The following is an 18,613-nucleotide window of genomic DNA, read 5'->3' as shown; positions in this document are numbered from 1 at the left end:
AAAACACAGGATTCTGACTATATGTCTCCCAATGGGAATCGCACCACACATTGAGGACTGTGACACTTGGGGTACAGTCTTTGCTTCCATCTACACAAAAACGCACGGTGTTCCATCCATTTCGGTAATACCAGATGTGCTAAAACAAATTCAAGATGAATACGGTACAGAACCTGCTTTAACTCTTGGTATGAAATTACTAAAAGACTTCAAGCAGGTCTCGGCTATATTATTAGCCAACATAAAAGGTGAAGCAGCAAACGTGGCGATCCGCCAGAGGTTAAAAGAGACAGATATAGCAGACCAACCAGCTGAAATTGCCAGAATCATAGAAAAATCCTATGAAGAACTAGGCAGAGATAGTCTAGGTGGAATACCAGTAAAACCGCAACTGACTACAAGTCCAGAAAAAATATTTTTTAATAATAATAATTCACAGAAAAAGAACTGGGATGGAAACAAACAATCCAATCCCAAAGAAAAGAAATTCCAGTCCAGAGGAAGGTCTCCTAGGCGAAGAGAGAAATCTCCAAACCCGAGACAAAGGTCACCCCAGAGTGACCCCTCTGGGAATAGATATAACCTTAGAAATAGGGATAATATTAAAAAACCTGATAGATATCAAGACATTGATACACGTCCCTCTCAATCTTTTCAGAATTCCTCGCAGAAATCGGAAAGAAGAGGACGATCAGAAGAGCACGCCAAGTCCAAAGACAAGGAACCTGCTCAACTGAAAAAGAAATTACAATTTCCAAAAAAGAAGGTAGCCAGTATCAAGGTAGTTAACAATGCCGAGAATACTGAGGACACAACTGAAAAACGGAGAGTGGGCTCAGACAATGCTAGACAGCGCAGCAGAGGTGAGCATAGCTCGCAAAGTCCTTATGAATCATCTGGAGACAGTGGACACGAATGAATACCTTCAAGTGGAAACTGCAGATACCAGAGTTAGCAAGCCCCACAAAATATACGAGATAACATTACGTATAGAGGGAGATAAGACTAGGAAAATAAGGGGACTATTTTGGGATAACCTCTCCAAGGGTTATGACATCCTTCTAGCTGAAAAAGACTGGCCACCAGAGTTTGTCAGGGAGTGCCCTCATGGCGAAGAAGTAATTATGCCTGCCTTCTCGAATCAAATCCCGATTCATAAAAAATATACACTTGCTAGAAAGTGGGCAGTGGCCTTAGCACCTGCTTTATATAAAAATCATGTAGGATGGGATGAGGATTCTCCTCCTCACAAAATCCAGTTAAAATCACAACCAACTGCACAAAGGCAGTACCCAATTAAGCAAGAAGCTAAAAAACAAGTAAATGAAATACTAGATCAGCTAGAATACCAGGGGGTGATTGAAACTTGCACCTCACAAATGAACAATCCTTTGTTTCCGGTCTCCAAACCAGACAATTCATATCGCCTAGTTTTGGATTACCGACACCTTAACACATGTTGCAAAACTTTTGCAGTGCAAAACTCACACAGTGCTGCACTAATGAATAACATAGTGCGCAAAAAATACAAAACAACCTTGGACATCTCCAACGGATTCTTTTGTCAAAACATAGCACCAGAGAGCAGATATTTAACAGCTTTCTCAGTAAATGGCACTCAAAAACAATTCTGTCGGTTAGCCCAGGGGTACAAGAACAGCCCGGGGGTATTCTCAGCGAGAGTAACAGAATTACTACAACTATATGATGATGAAGCATTATCTTATGTCGATGACATTTACTTAACAGATGATGACTTGGAGACTCACTTGAAAAGAGTGAACACCATAATACTTGGTTTCGCTGCAGAGGGTTACAAATTCAACTTCAAAAAGTCCAGAATTGCCCATCTGACAGTCCTATTCTTAGGATATGAGCTATCAAGTGAAGGTAAAAGCCTGGCAGACAATTTCCTAGAGAAATGTGCCGTTATCCAAGCTCCTAAAACACTAAAAAACCTACAGTCAATTTTAGGCTTCCTAAATTTCGGAAGAACATACATTGAAAATTACGCAGAAAGGGTGAAACCCCTTTACGATCTAATTAAACCAGACTTTAAAAGATCCAGTTGGACTCAAACACACACAGAAATTTTGAGATCCTTACAAACAGACATGCTAATTAAAACAAAATTAGAAACACGTGATAACACACGCAATCTTGTGATCCGAGTCATCCCAGGGAGATGCGGATTCACATACCTGACCTCTAATGAGGGAGAAAAGGTACCAATTGCATTCAAATCACACTTGTACACTAAGGCTGAAATGAAATTTAGCCCAACGGAAAAAATTCTTACAGCAACACAGACAGCTATAGCACAAGAAGGAGCCCTGGCACAAGGTAAACGAATAATAATCGTGACACCAATACCAGCCTTAGAGGCGGTAACAAAGGCAAGCATTCCAAATGCTAAAGCACTCCATCCAAGATGGATACAATGGGCTAACTCTCTTGCTGCAACAGACGTGATGTACGAATTTGATCCTTATTTAAAAACACAAGAATTTCTCCAATATGAATTTGAATGTCCTCCGCCAACCGAAATTCTGCCTCTAGATGACTACGGCTGTATAATATATACAGACGGATCAGCACAACCCGCAGTAGGGGGTAAACAAGCTTACAGTGCTGCGTGCGCGATTGTTAAAGGTCGTTGGCACGAAGGGAAATTTAAACCAACCCTCACTAAAACACAATCCCTAGGAGATTGTACAGCTCAGCGAGCTGAATTACTAGCATTCAAGATGGCGCTTGAAAATACCGATCGAGAATTCCCCACGCTCATAGTGTGCGATTCGTATTATTGCGTTCAATCTTATAATGAATACTTGCAGATCTGGCTTCAGAATGGTTTCAAGGATGCGAAAGGTGGAACAATCAAGCATAAAATGCTCTGGGAACAAGTAGCTCTTTTACAAAAAGAACTACCAAAGACTCACGTGATACATACACTGAGTCATCAACGTGATGGCGTTCACGTTGCAGGGAATTCATTGGCTGATGAGGCCGCGAAGGCAGCTGTGCAAACGGCTTCCGTAGCTGCCGTCACCCGGTCAAAAACAAAAATAGACAGCGAAATATTACAAGCTGTCAGCGCTTCAGAAAAGGATTCGATAGAACCACTCCCTAAAGGCTTTCCAGTAAAATACTCATACATAACTGATACAAACAATGTTCCTTTTGCTCGAATCCCTGGAGTGGGGGATAGGGCAATTCCAAACATGGAACATAGGTTAGGACTGATAATAGCGGCACACGAAGGGCTTGCTTCTACCCATGCTGGCGTCTCAGCCACTGTATCATTATTAAAACAGAGATACTGGTGGCCACAAATGAGAAGACAAACAAGGAACTATGTTCTAGCATGTGAAATATGTCAAAAAATGAAAGTATCAACTGTGAGACGTCCAGCACAGACGCCCCTTCTAATCTCGGATAAACCATTAGCCTGTGTTTATCTAGACCACTGCGGTCCCTTACAAAGGGATGGTAACTATAAATATATCTTGGTCGCAGTGGACTCATGCACGAGATTCATATGGATGTGGCCCCAGCGAACGGCTGACGCCAGAACTGTTATAAAAGATTTGCGAGTCTTTATCGGCACATACGCAATTGGCATTCTGCATTCGGACAATGGTCCTGCTTTTAGCTCTCGGGCTTATAAGGAGGCCATGGTCAGCATGGGCGTGCAATTGCGGTACTCTTGTCCATTTCACCCTGAGGGGAACGGAATTGTTGAAAGAAAAAACCGTGACATAAAGCAATCTATAACGGCAAAGGTATTAGGTTCGGGAGCTGGGTGGGTCAAACATCTAATAAGTGTCCAACGTAGTCTAAATAACTTGCCAAGAAATTCTCTGAAGGGATTCAGTCCGTACGAATTATTATTCGGAACTAGGATGTTGATCTCTGACCTTGATAGTCAGACTTCAGTGGTAATAGAAAAAACCTTTGATGTCAAAGACCGTTTGGCTATTTTGCAGGACTTAAACAAAACAAGAAAAGACCTGAGCAACATACAGTTGAAACAACAGCCAACAACCACTGAAGAATCACCACCTGTCCCAGCAAGACCTGTCTGGATTCCAAAAGTCGGGGATCTAGTCAGGGAAAAGATCGCGGTAAAGAAGGAATTTGGGCCTTCTTACAGAAAAGCAGTTCCTGTCTTGTCTGTCAACGGGACAAGATCAGTTGTACTACCGCCACTTGCTGGTAAAAAGGAGAACCGAGTTGTATCCATCGACCTGGTAAAACCACAACATGTGGCCGATAACAAACAGTAGGCCAAGTGGACTCCCAATAAGTAGCAGAACACCAAGGTTTGCTACCAGCACAGAGGTCCTAACAAAGAGGCTCATCACATTCGAAACGCCTAAAGAAGAACAACAAGGACTATGCAACAATGCAATAGAACTCAGACCTCTGAAAACCCAAATAAAGACATTTAGCAGAGACACACCAATCTACAATGAAGTTCCAAGTGAAAATGCAAGAAACAAAAATCCTGAACCAATTGGAACAATTGACAGAACTGCATCTGGTTACTTCATCAACTTCGATGATTCCTCTGAAGGTTTCAGCGAACAAAAGACACAGCCATCATCAAAATCCTTTAAAGACAAAGCTAAGGAACTTTTGAAACAACTGAAAGAAACATATCTGGTTACTCCATGGATTGAATTTTGGGTGGGTTTTGGTGCATTTATCCTCATACTTTGGCTCATCATGGTATTTACCTTGGGACGCTTCATTGAGGGAAAATATGCTAAAATGGACACAGCAAGTCAGAACATCAACTTGGTCCTCAAACCACACACATCTTCACACGTCGAGAAACGAGAACTTTCTTCAGAACTTTCTTCAGCCAACTTCACAGCAATTCCAATACCTGGTGGGGTAGCCTGGGACAACACTGACTATGAAATTTATGGTCCGGTCGAGATCCTGAAATATCCACACCAAATCAAGATCTCCTTGAGTGACTTTGCAAAACCAAACTCATTTGCTGATGATTGGGACTTTGAAAGTATAAACAATATGATGTCTGACTTAGTAATGTCTGCTAAATTTACAAAACATGATTATTTGCAAGGTTACACAAATTATGATAGTATGTATTGCTATAACCATTATGGTAACCATTTCTTGCATAAATCTGCACAACCTAGAAATGTTTTAAATTATAATCAATGGGAACATTGTGCTACACCTCCAAAAGGGAGCTCTAGAACCGTTTATGACAAATATTCATATTTTTCAGGTTTTAACATAACTAATGCTGAAACATTTTATTACAAATTGTCAAACAAGACAGGGATGAAAACCATGATAACCAACACAAAATTGATATATTCAGATTCGTTCTTTGAAAAAATGAATACTTTTGGATTTGATTATTGGGACAAAAATGTTGATTTGAAAAGTGTTTGGGGTACAAAAGAATGGCAAGTACAGGGTATAGAAGCTTTGTTTAGAGCCTGCATGATCCCAGAACAAATGATATTTTTAAATGACACTGTTCAACAAACCACCTGTCTTGGCTTAGCCAAAATCAAAGATTTAAATAACCTGTCTATTCCAAAGCCAACAATGTTTAGCAATAACTCTGATACAGATGAAGAAATAGACATAAGCCATATACTTAACCAAAACAGAACACATCCTGATTGGAAACAATGGTTGATCTGGCCCACAGATACAAATAACTGTCAAGATAGATTCCTGAATAAAACACAGGGTTTCAAAATGACCAGGCCAGACCCTAGATATCCTCAAAGACATCACCCAGGGATAATAACAACCTACAGTGTGGGCAAATTATGCCTTCAATGGCTACAAACTTCCACACTGCCTGAAATTAAGCAACACCTAACTTTACTTACTGATGGTGCTGACTTGCGTGATTTCATACTGGGACCACGCAAACAGCGTCAAAAGCGTTTCATAGCAGCCTCTGTATATGCAGCATACAATGAGGCCTGGAAGGTTACTCAAATTGAAACAGCAGAGAGAATACGTGAAATTGATCGTATTAATTTGGAAAAATCACTTTCTGTAGTGGACAATGGGTTAATGACTCTGTCCTCCAGAATATTTTCATTGGACAGCATTGTGTCTTCAGCAATCGACATATTATCGCAAGACTTACTGTTATTACAACATGGTCAGTCGCAATTGCGTTCTATTGTACAGCTTGGCTGGACGTTACAAAATCTGCGTTCAGGCTATGTGCCTTGGCGTTTAATCAACACAACGTCACTATTCCAAATCTTTAACCTTACTGATAGACAAATCGGTATGGCGCAGAAGGGTGCTGATTATACAATCTTGAGCATTGAAAAACTAGAAAGATTACCAATGACAATGTCAGAACGACCTGTCAGTGAATGGATAATCCACGGAATCATAAATATTCCAATCTCAACCTTCAGGTTTCAATACTGCCAAAAATATATACAGGCTGGCATGTACGAGAAATTGGGAAAGGGGTACCTTAAAACAACTTGGAACCTGCCCTATTCACATGCATGTGTCAGTAACAAAGGACAGAAAGTGTTTCTTAGTGGCAACAATTGTGCTATGTCACTAAGCGGCACGCTTCTGTGTAACGGTATTAGTTTGCACGGAGCCTGTGAAGGGAATTCATACAACCTTTCATGTCACCAGCAAGGCGCACCTGCAACTGAAATAGAACCATTCTTTCAAAGACTCTATAATGGGAGTTACATTCTTATTGTAGACCGCAGATGTTGTAGTCTTATGCCCGGGACTCCTTATCTCGTCACCACGACGGCGAAGGTCAAGTGCTGTGGACGTTCTTTGTTCCCCAGCTCCTTACCAGACAGGGAGGCAAGGGCATGGCCCGGTTTGAAAATTACTTCTATTCGAATAGACACTTTAAGCAGAATGAAAACAGTGCTTCTTCAGACGCCTACAAGGCTCACGTCATCTAAAGAAACGTATGATCTACAAGTCGCAAGGACGACTGCAGAGATACATACATTATTATCAACTAATTCCCCCGTACATTTCGCGGAAATCCTGAGCGAAATCTTAAATATTTCTGATACCACTGGGGTCTCAAAGGTATTTAAGACAGTATTTTCGATGGCATTAACACCATTCAAAGCCATACTGGGTATTTTTCCAGATTTCGTCCATTCGATTTTTGGCGGACTTCCCCTGATCCTGGGACTAATTGCAGGAATCCTATTCCTAGTCCTTATTTTTCGTTATGGCAACCCATGTCACAGATCAAACTCTCGCGACAATGGAAGATACGATCCTAGCCATTGGATACCGGGACCGGATATCAAAAATCCTGGGACTCTCCCGGCTTAGAGACCTAAATATGACTTGGTTTCTATCATTTCGACCAATGTGGCAAAGGTGTGTTTTACCTGTACTAAGGTGTCTGCTATGCGGAGAAGAATGCGTGTTAGACACCTGTCTGACGCTACAATCGGATGCGCCGGTGGATGCAGATACACTGTTGGTTCCTACCAAGGTTCACGCACTGTGCTGCCCTCAAAGGCTGCCAATTCTGATGACGGCATTCCTGGAATCTTCACCACTACGATTGAAGAGTAGTGAAGTTCAAGATGAAAGCAGCATCGAACAGGTACGACCTTCTGTCAGCAATGCAAATCAGAATGTCAATGGAGACAATCATGCGCACGAATGCATGGTTACCCCTATTTCCGACTTAGTGGAACTTTCCCATGAAGCTGTTGACAGTTTTTTCGAAAGCCTGAATGATATGATGTTCTCTCCGGAACAGAAATAGAGACTTTTGAGTAAACTCGCACACGGCGTTCCCTGAATTCGGCCTTCAACCTTTAAAAATAAAAGTCACATGAACAATTACAATCCAGTTCACGGACAGCAACTTTTTTCAGCAAGCCCTTAAAATATTTTTCTATATATTTTTTCCCCGGGACACTGATCTTCTGCTTAAAGTAAGAAACTATTCCTAGAGAACTAAGATTTCTATTTTAGATACTTTATATAGACTTTAGCTGCCCGCTGGTATGTTCACAAATATTTTATTATGTGATGAAATGGTCTCGACCTTCCTTTCTGTATAGCTATATTAAGAGCCATTTCATGTGTATTTCTCATATACCAAAAAGCAATAATGCATTACAATGCGTGTTTACTTTTGCATTTAATTCATTGCTTAAGTGCATACAATATATATGACTGCAATTTTTCAGTATATTTGAAAATTTCGAAATGCATTTATGTATTTTGGGGTGGTAAGGTATACACTATACTCTATAGTATGTTGTACTATGTTATACTATGCATAGATTAGTAGATATGACCATAGTTAGCGTGGAGTGGGTGTCGTGTATTTCTATAGGTTCTGAATCGATCCCCCTATTCCTGACCCTATTCTGGTTAAACTACCTAGCTAGTTAACTAACAGTCAGCCCATGAGGCAAGAAATCCCCCATGATGCAGATACCGTTATCTGACGCAGTCACACTACGGCACAGGAACGTGTTATCTGATTAGGTCATAACGCTGAGATCTAATTAGACAAGCGACATTCCTCCAGCCCCTGATAAGGCATACGACGTTCTCATAACAAATCAAACCTATGACAACCTGGAAAATCCGTGCGGCCATTGTTTTGATTTCACAGAGAACTTTTGCAAAAGAATGTGCTAACGAGCAAGTCGTATGACATCTTTATTGACGTACCTATGTCCATCCTTACGTCAATCTCGGCACCTTTAAGGTATAAATATTGCCGACCTTGCCCTATGCAAACACACGCGTGGTGACAAGACGGAGCAGCCATACTTGCCGAAGCCGAGAGCAGAAGCAGACCCCGCAGGCAGCAGCCCCGCCTTCCTGACGCGCTGAGAGACGCGCTGCTATCTCAAGCCGAGAGACCCAGCACCGGCGCTTCTGGGCAGCCCTCGCAGGCAGCCTGGAATATTGAGAGCAGAGAAAGAGATACCATTCCTCATTCATCCTAAATTCCAGGTACAGAACTGAATAACCCCTCCTAGAGAATTCTTTAGTTATTCACTTGGCAAAAACAAACTTAACTTAAACTGTAACTTTCTATTCCCGCCCACGCATTAGACTTAGGTCAGGTACACGGGGTAGGCGTATTTAGAAACACCAGTTGAGTACGTTTAGTCAAATGTATATGTGTATGTAAATATATTTTAATCATTTTAAACATCATATGGCTCAGAAACCATATCAATGTTTTTACAGTATTATTTTATACTATTACTTTTAATGTATGCACTTTACTTAACTATAAGTATTGCAATAATATCGATCCATTTCTCTTGTACGAGAAAAGAGACTGATCAATAAATAACATCTTTTATTGAACACGCCCGTCTCTTCCTTTTCTCTACATTCTGGTGAGACTAAGAATGCACGTACTGACTGAGTAAAATAATTGCCTTGTGCTCACACGACTCTTGAGATTGACTCTTGATTAGGGGAGAGCAAAGTTGTCATGTTCTATGGTTGTCAGAAACTAAATCCCTTCTTGTCTAATCAGGGGAGTTAATCCTTCCTTGAACATTCGAGAAAGTTTCTAGCGAACTCTGAGCTTAGCTGGCAAACCCAAAAATTAAGTCTAGTTTCGACAGTAGTAGACCTAGTTAACGTCTGGCCTAGGCCTTTACTGCTGTAGGTACTATTCCAATGCGCAGAGCCTATTGGGAAAATAGGAGCTACACTACAGTGGTGTTGAAAGATGCTGAGAAGTTGAGGAGATTCTAGGGACAATGGTTGCCACCGTCTTTTAAATGAAGCTCATCGCCATCTACTCATTTGGTGGTTGTCTCTGTGCTGTTGCCTGAATCCTCATTGGCAGTTCCGCAGGGGGTTCATTACTCCCCGCTTCCTTCCATTATCCTCTGATCCCTTTCTTTCTTCACCCTTTTCTCTCTCTCTTTTGCCAGCCTCCTCCTGCCTTCTGTTCCTTAATATCTCAGTGTCGGGTATTTTATTTCGATAGACGTTCATGTTTTCTCCTTCTTTTTCTTCTGCTCATCCATTGTGTCTTTTTTGCTCTTCAGGCACCTTCACAAAGGGCAGTAGAGGCTAGTAACCCAAACGTTAGTGTCACGTTCACCTACTCAGCTACGTATTCTCTGCCTACTATGTCTTACTTTCCATCCCTTTTAGGAGTGTGCCAAGTCACTATGGTACCCCCCTTCATTGCCATACTCAAGGTGGCAGGCACCGCGCAGTGCCTGTCACGTTATGCATTGCAATGCACAACATGCACCTTTAACATTGCGGCGGATGTTGTTAAAGGGAAGAATGCGCCCGTCAGTGTGGCGGGCGCATCCTAATATGCCTCGTGGGACCGCCGCACCTCTGCCGCCGCACCTCTGGCGGTCAGTCCAATTTTCCGTTACGGTGGCCGGCACAAAGTCCCCCACCATCGTAATGGGGCCCATAGTTGTTAAAAATATAAATGTTTTAATTAATGTTATGTATTTTTGTATATATTTTAAATGTATGTGATGTATGTTTTTTGTATAAGAATTGTTTGTATTCTTAATATATGCGTTACATTTTTTGCAGTTATACATTTTTTTTATTTGAATTGTTTGTTTTTAGTTTCGTAGTGGGTTGTGGGTTTATAGGGGAATAGGGTGGGAAGTAATGTAATTATATATTAAATGAATTGATTCTTTTTTATTTATTAACATTTATTTAATTGAAATGTTATAGTGTTAAATGTGAAAAGTAATTTAGTATTAATTAATTAGTAATTGTTTGTAAATTGATAGTAATTAATTATGGTAATTGTGTAATAATTCGAGGTGTGTGTTTTGGTTTTATAGGTGTAAAGGGTGGGAAGTAATTTATTTTTAATTGATGAAATAATTGGTTGTTAATTAATTTATTACATTCATTGGTAAATCATTCTGGTGATTGTGTAATTAATTGTAGGTGTGTTTTTGGTGTTTTTTAGGTGTAAAGGATGGGAAGTACTTTATTTTGACTTGATGAATTAATAATTGGTTGTTAATTAATTATAAATAATTAATTGGTCATTAATTATGATACGTGTGTAATTAATTTTAGGTGTGTTTTGGGGTTTATAGGGTTAAAGGGTGTTAAGTAGTTTATTTATTGTTTATTAATACGTATTTGTTAATTGATATAAGTTAAATTGATAAAACATTTATTATGGCAATTGTGTAATTTATTTTAGGTGTGTTGTGTTAACAGGGGTAATGGGTGGGAAGTAATTTGTGTTTAATTAATATATAGTTCTTAATTAATGTTAATTATTTGATATTTATTTTGGGTAATTGTTTATTTGTGTGTTGTTTTTACTTTTAAAGGGGTAAAGGGTGGGTATTAAATACATTTTAAATACTTTATAATTAGTTGTTAATAGTAATAGTAATAGTTTTTCATTTCAAAATAAGTTTTAATTGTGTTTTATTATTTTATAGTGTAATTTAAGTGTGTGTGGCGGACATGATAGTTTTAAAGTGTGTGTAGTTAAGTAATGTTTATTCGTTTTTCTATTAATTATATTTTTTGATTGATTATTAATTATATTAAATATGGAAGTATTTTATTTATGTTGAAGACTGTTGTTATTGGTGTGGTGTTATAGGGTAGGAAATACAATTAATAAATTTATGTATTAATTGATGTTATTGTTTGTAAATATTTTCTAGTTTAAAAGAATATTTTTTAAATGTATTTATTATTTTTTTATGTAATGTTTGTAGGTATTTGTTATATGTAATTCATATTATAATATGTTTTCTTTTTTATATATTTAAAATATTTGATTTTTAATCTTTAAATTATGTATTTATTTATTTTTATAATTGTTTTTTATTTTTTATATACATTTTCTAGTCTGGCTAGTTGCATTAGAGTGAAAATAAAATGTCTACCTGTTGAACATGATCTTGCAATGCTGAAAAAAGCATTGTATCAGCAAAGGTGAACTGGGATGGATAGTATAAAAATCAAGGACAATAACTGGAATTTGGCTAACATTTTGAGTTATGAAAAAAAGACTTGGCACACCCTTAGCCCTTGTTTCTTCATCAGGCAATTGCTTCCTCTGCCCTTTCGTGGCCGAAGGAGGCAGGACCTGGCTGTTCCAATGAACAAATCACCATGAAGCGGTTTGCATGCCCAGCGCCTTGAGACCATCATGGGTGATACGCCGCGCTTTATAAATACTTGATTGATTGAATGCGCTGGGGTCAGTGGTTCTCTACGAAGGAGTACTGGAGTGTCTTTTAACACCTTCGCAGCATCGAACGTTCAGCGCTCAGTGCTGAACGTTCGAATAACGAATGCTGGCCCGTCGGCCAACGGCCGTGCGCAGCACTGGGGAGGTAGTGCTCGTGACGACCGTTGGCCGACGGCAGCACTTAAAGGGTTTATGTAGGCTGAGTCACTGCCCACCCTGACCTGTATGCTGCGTTGTCAGTCCTGGAGATGCTATTGACATCTTTCCTTGACTTACAATGATATGTGCCAATTGAAAGCTTGGTAACCTCTCTTCTGATTTTCTTTCAGCCACTGGGGGCCCGTACATGCCAGAGGTAAGGTCCCCAGCCCATGGCCACAGAGTGGTGCCATCAAACCTGCGATCCGAGACCATCCTACACTGCCCTCCAAATAAGACAAAGTGTCATACCTGTGTGCGGGTCGAAGTCGATGTGTCCGTCCAATACCTCCCAGGTAAGGAGGGCTTGAGGCTGCGTTGGGGAAATGGGTCAAAATTGAAGAGAACCAGCCATGCTGAGCTCACAAGTGGGACTGTGACTTATTTTATGTGTTGTTTGAGATCTTCCATATGTCTTAGCTCAAGTCAGGTTGTTTTGTTTTGTGTAGCAGTGCTTCAGCGTCACTAGGGTACCTTGAACCATAACAGTACACAGGACTGGGCATGTAGCAACACACAAAAACATCCTTTTTACCTTCACCAAGGCATGAAAGTGTAAATCGCAGTGCGTGATGCCATAGCTTCCCATGCTGTAAGCCTGGAACGCGGATCTCCGTCATACATGTAGCACTTTAACGTGGGTGGTTTTCATATCAGGGACAGCCTCCCTAGGGGCTGCGGACAATGGTTTCAGAGCTTTATGCTGTAAATCAATCTTAGATTATCAAAACAAATAGAGAGAGAGGGGTCCTCCTGAGCATCTCTGTTTCTACAACACTTGAAGGCAATCAGTACTGCCTCTTGCCAGAGTAGTGTTGAGCAGGAAGTAAGTGTGAGGAGGGAGGCACACTTGGACAGATTTACCCTCCCTACAGACCCGGAAATAAATCAGAAAAGTCAAAGATACACTTTACAACTGCATTTCAAACGTCGGCTCTGAGAGAAACTGCTACTGGACAAATTGACTCGTATTGCCTTCTCAGTCTGTGTATCAAAGAGAGGCACACTGCGATAGGACACAGGCAACCATCTCAATCTGTAGATCAAAGAGACGTAAACTACGATAGGACACATGCTACCATCTCAATCTGTAGATCAAAGAGAGATAAACTACGATAGGACACATGCTACGTCTCAATCTGTAGATCAAAGAGAGGCACACTGCGATAGGACACAGGCTACCATCTCAATCTGTAGATCAAAGAGATATAAACTACGATAGGACACATGCTACCATCTCAATCTGTCGATAAAGGAGATGAACTGTGATAGGACACATGCTACCGTCTCAATCTGTCGATAAAGGAGATGAACTGTGATAGGACACATGCTACCGTCTCAATCTGTCGATACAGGAGATGAACTGTGATAGGACACATGCTACCATCTCAATCTGTCGATAAAGGAGATGTACTGTGATAGGACACAGGCCACCGTCTCAATCTGTAGATCAAAGAGACGTAAACTGCGATAGGACACAGGCCACCGTCTCAATCTGTAGATCAAAGAGACGTAAACTGCGATAGGACACATGCTATCGTCTCAATCTGTAGATCAAAGAGACGTAAACTGCGATAGGACACGTTACCATCTCAATCTGTAGATCAAAGAGACGTAAACTGCGATAGGACATATGCTACCGTCTCAATCTGTCGATAAAGGAGATGAACTGTGATAGGACACATGCTACCGTCTCAATCTGTCGATAAAGGAGATGAACTGTGACAGGACACATGCTACCGTCTCCATCTGTCGATAAAGGAGATGAACTGTGATAGGACACATGCTATCGTCTCAATCTGTATATCAAAGAGACGTAAACCGAGATAGGACACATGTTACCGTCTCAATCTGTAGATCAAAGAGACGTAAACTGCGATAGGACACATGGTACCGTCTCAATCTGAAGATCAAAGAAACGTAAACTGCGATAGGACACATGCTACCGTCTCAATCTGTAGATCAAAGAGAGAGACGTAAACTGCGATAGGACACATGCTACTATCTCAATCTGTAGATCAAAGAGACGTAAACTGCGATAGGACACATGCTACCATCTCAATCTGTAGATCAAAGAGACGTAAACTGCGATAGGACACATGTTGCCGTCTCAATCTGTAGATCAAAGAGACGTAAACTGCGATAGGACACATGCTACCATCTCAATCTGTAGATCAAAGAGACGTAAGCTGCGATATGACACATGGTACCGTCTCAATCTGTAGATCAAAGAGACGTAAACTGCGATAGGACACATGGTACCATCTCAATCTGTAGATCAAAGAGACATAAACTGCGATAGGACATATGGTACCGTCTCAATCTGTAGATCAAAGAGACGTAAACTGCGACAGGACACATCCTACCGTCTCAATCTGTAGATTCTGAATTGAAAGTCATTCCTTTTCAAGGAGGCTTTGAAGGTCCAAAGGCTTCACTGGTGAGACAATAGCCAGCCTCCTGACGTGTAGCACTCACACACAGTCCCACCACTGACACCGCTACCAGGGCCAAGGAGACCCCGATGGCTCTGCATGGGATGGGTCAACGCTGCTGCAAAGTTATATCGACAGCAGAAGACAACTTTCCTTACCAATGTCTTCTGATGCCTTTGTTTAGAAGCGGAAACCAGTGACTACTCTACTTATAGTTCGAGTGACTTTGATGAGGAGGATTATATTGACGAACTGGAGGAGGCTTATGAAGAAGAGTATAATGACCTTACAGCGCAAACATCTCACCTTTTGAATACACTCCATAACGGTAAGCATTTCACCTCCTCTCCCTCCACCCTGACACTCTCCTTTTGTGCATGATCTTCGCCCATTGGGCAAGGATTTACTGTGTACAACACTCTGGGGCCATATTACATACCGCGCCACAGGGTGCAACGAGGGACAGTGTGCTCTAAGTAGAACACGCCCCAAGTTCTTCGATTTTTAACCAGGTTCATGCAGTAAGGTCGTGCGCATACACACATCTCTGAAATTGACAGCCTTTGCTCGTACATTTTTTCCAAAATGTGTCCCACACTTTATTTGAGAACTTAGAAGCCTGAGTGTTATTGGTGACTTCGATGCGGAGGGTGTACAGTCTGCCTTGTGCGACCTCCTTTGCAGTGCATTTTCCGCATGAACTCCTTTCTAACCCTGGGCAATGAACTCAACGCATTCCATTAAAAAGACAGAATTCAGGAAAAAACGCTGTCCCTCTGACTGCAGCTCTTTGTAGAATTATTTTGATATTGGATACTATAATATTCACTGCCCACTGCTAATCTTGTCCCATAATGCTTTGCAGGACCTTTGGTTGGGATTGTATTTTTGCCCATAACTGTGCTTGGGGTGGTCCTAAGAGGATGGGACCACCACCAAATCGTTCAGCAGGATGTGCTCTTTGTTTTCAAGGCATCTGCTTGGTTCTCTCCCTAGGTTAGGGAGGATCCTAAAATCATCACCTCTCTCACTGCTTGCTAAATTTTCATTTTCACTTTTGTGAAATGACTATATGCATTTTAGCACGTAAAGACAGAGATACTTGTTATTTTACCAAAAGTATATGAGGGCTCTGTTTTATTAATTGGGAGTCCGACGGAGCGAAGTGTAGTAATACTCCGCCAACTCCTCGCTTCATACGTGTTGGCCATCACTCACTGGTGCTCGCCCACTTAGCTGTATCACTTTCCCCCATGGAAGCACAAGCAGTAGTGCACAAGGGACACAAGCCTCATGAGAAACAGCATAGGAAGTGAGGTCAGGTTCCACAGGGCATGCAGAGGGGCGGACTCCTCAGCCTATTTTGCCAGGTGCAGTGTGATGGGCAGAGCATTGGTGATGTTGTGGCTCAAGAAGCACCTTAACAGCAGAATTGTTTCAAACCAAGGTGCAGGGTTCTTATGCTTGAGGGAGTAATTGCGCTCTGCTGGTTGATTGGCAAGTTCACTAACAAGTACCTATTATTGTGGTGCTACAAGGAAAGGGGTGACCCTAACAACCCCTTGAATGATGTTGTTCACGACAAACATCTGCATGAGAGACAAAAGACCTGTGCACACACATGAGAATCAAACATATATTATGACAGTTTGTGAACATGAAACAAAAGTAGTTGACACCTATTGTTCTCGTAGTTTTAATGTTCGCTTTTGGAAAACGCCAGCCGACACGTGTTTCGTTGGAGTACAATACACTCCGACTCTTCAGGGCTAATTCCTAATGGATACTGAACTATCAGTCCCCCACAACCGGTGATAATTCCAACCTGGTTAGGGTATCAGAGGACCGTTCGATGAGTTGAAAAAGCAGTTTAATGGCTCCGCTATGGCGAAGTGTTCAATGACCGGTCGCTGGATAAGGGGTCTGGGCAAAATCGGTGCGTCTACAAATGCTGAATGAAATTTTTTTTTAAATCTTCTATGTGTGGCCTCACGACGGCTCCTCGATGAAAGCCTGGAGATCTGTCCGACCCCAGTACTGGCGTCCTCCTTCTTACCGATGATGTGTCTTCGGTGAGAAGGAGGACGCCGGTACTGGGGTCGGACAGGTCTCCAGGCTTTCATCGAGGAGCCGTCGTGAGGCCACACATAGAAGATTAAAAAAAAATGTTTCGTTCGGCATTTGTAGACACACCGATTTTGCCCAGACCCCTTATCCGGCGACCGGTCATTGAACACTTTGCCATAGTGGAGCCATTAAACTGCTTTTTCAACTCATCCAAAGGTCTTCTGATACCCTAACCGAGTTGGAATTATCACCGGTTGTGGGGAACTGATAGTTCAGTATCCATTAGGAATTAGCCCTGAAGAGTCGGAGTGGATTGTACTCCAACGAAACACGTGTCGGCTGGCGTTTTCCAAAAGCGAACATTAAAACTACGAGAACAATAGGCGTCAACTGCTTTTGTTTCATGTTCACAAACTGTCGTAATATATGTTTGATTCTCATGTGTGTGCACAGGTCTTTTGTCTCACCTTAACAGCAGACATGGGGCAAGTATTCCCACAGCACACAACACCGCCAGGCTGCACGTGCTGTACGGTGGCTACTTCAGTGGGACACGTTTGGTCCATAGTGTCCGTTTCTGGTGGCGACATAGAGACCGCCTACCTCAAGTCTTCTTTGAAGTTGATGCTCTCTGACGTAGTCTCTGGGATACATTGAGCAAGCTTTTGTGAAAGATGTCTTGTATCCAGTTCACAAGGCCACATCTCCAGGAGGGAAAGATAAAGACAGATTAGAAACAGTGCGACACATCTCACCACGATGGTAGATGGCTTCATACAGACGCTTTGAGCAGAACCTCAGGATCTCCCCAGGGGCAAGTCCAACTCTCAACATTTTGGGGACCTGTCTCGGATCCATGGCCAATGTGCCGAAACATGTTTGCAAGCTTATGTTTTCTTTTTATAATGTTCCCTTATTTTGTGTACTTCCTCTTTGTCCATTATAATGCTTTACCCTCTACCCTCTGGGGTTTTAGTCTGATTTGTGTACCCAAACAACCTCATTTACACTTTGGTGCCCTTTCCAAGCCCTTCCTTCCTGGACATTTTCGTTCTATAAATATGATTGGTCTTTGCTTATATCTCCTAACTTCTCGCATGAGCTAGCATTGACACCAAAGGTTTCAAAATCTCATTGAACCAGTGTCTTGGGTCCTGTTCTGGTCATGATCATCTCAGTGAACTTTATACATGATCCCGTCGGGTGATCTCTGTGGGTGGGTGATCCCTGCGGGTGATCCTCCATTTCCAACTGGTCTCAGCATGGGTCTGATTTTCAGTCAATGGGGTACCCAGAGACGGTGCTTAGTTTAAACCAGTGGGGACCGCCAGTACTTATTTTTCCGGGACAAGCACTTTTTTTTCTGCATCTGATATTTACCAACAGCAAGAGAGGGAAAACACGCAAATCACAAAGATGGAGGAAGAGAAAGATGGAAAAAACGTCACAAATGGAGAACGCAGGTATCTGCAGGAGTGAGATAAAGGGGCAGTGAGTGTCTGGTAGTGGAATCACCAAGTCATTAGGAGGATTTAAAACTATCAGCCTTGGTATTCGGAGCGCTGATGTTTAATTGCACTGGCCGTGCACTTCTAAACAGCATTTTGGGAATCAGTGCTGTTTTGTTTACAAATTAAGCACTGTCCAAAGAACCAGGACCTCCCTCCAGACCAGGAGTCACTCGCTG

The 18,613-nt window shown here is 41.6% G+C and overlaps 1 protein-coding gene across 3 annotated transcripts in view; it reads left to right on the top strand.

The window, feature by feature from the left end:
* The window catches only part of IL17RC (interleukin 17 receptor C), a 259,633-nt gene that overhangs the window by 91,493 nt on the left and 149,527 nt on the right, over window positions 1–18,613 (top strand). For 2 of the 3 annotated variants that reach the window (XM_078661840.1, XM_078661838.1), the window contains exons 3-4: window positions 12,556–12,720; window positions 15,044–15,187. In XM_078661840.1, coding sequence (XP_078517966.1) covers window positions 12,556–12,720; window positions 15,044–15,187 — 309 coding nt within the window. The remainder of the gene's footprint in view (window positions 1–12,555; window positions 12,721–15,043; window positions 15,188–18,613) is intronic. The other variant, XM_078661839.1, reaches the window with a different exon arrangement.

The sequence above is a fragment of the Lissotriton helveticus genome, chromosome 9 (genome assembly GCF_964261635.1).
Source record: "Lissotriton helveticus chromosome 9, aLisHel1.1, whole genome shotgun sequence".
NCBI classification, from domain to species: Eukaryota; Metazoa; Chordata; class Amphibia; order Caudata; family Salamandridae; genus Lissotriton; species Lissotriton helveticus.
The sequence above is the reverse complement of the archived record's forward strand: the minus strand, read 5'-3'. Positions and strand labels throughout refer to the sequence as shown.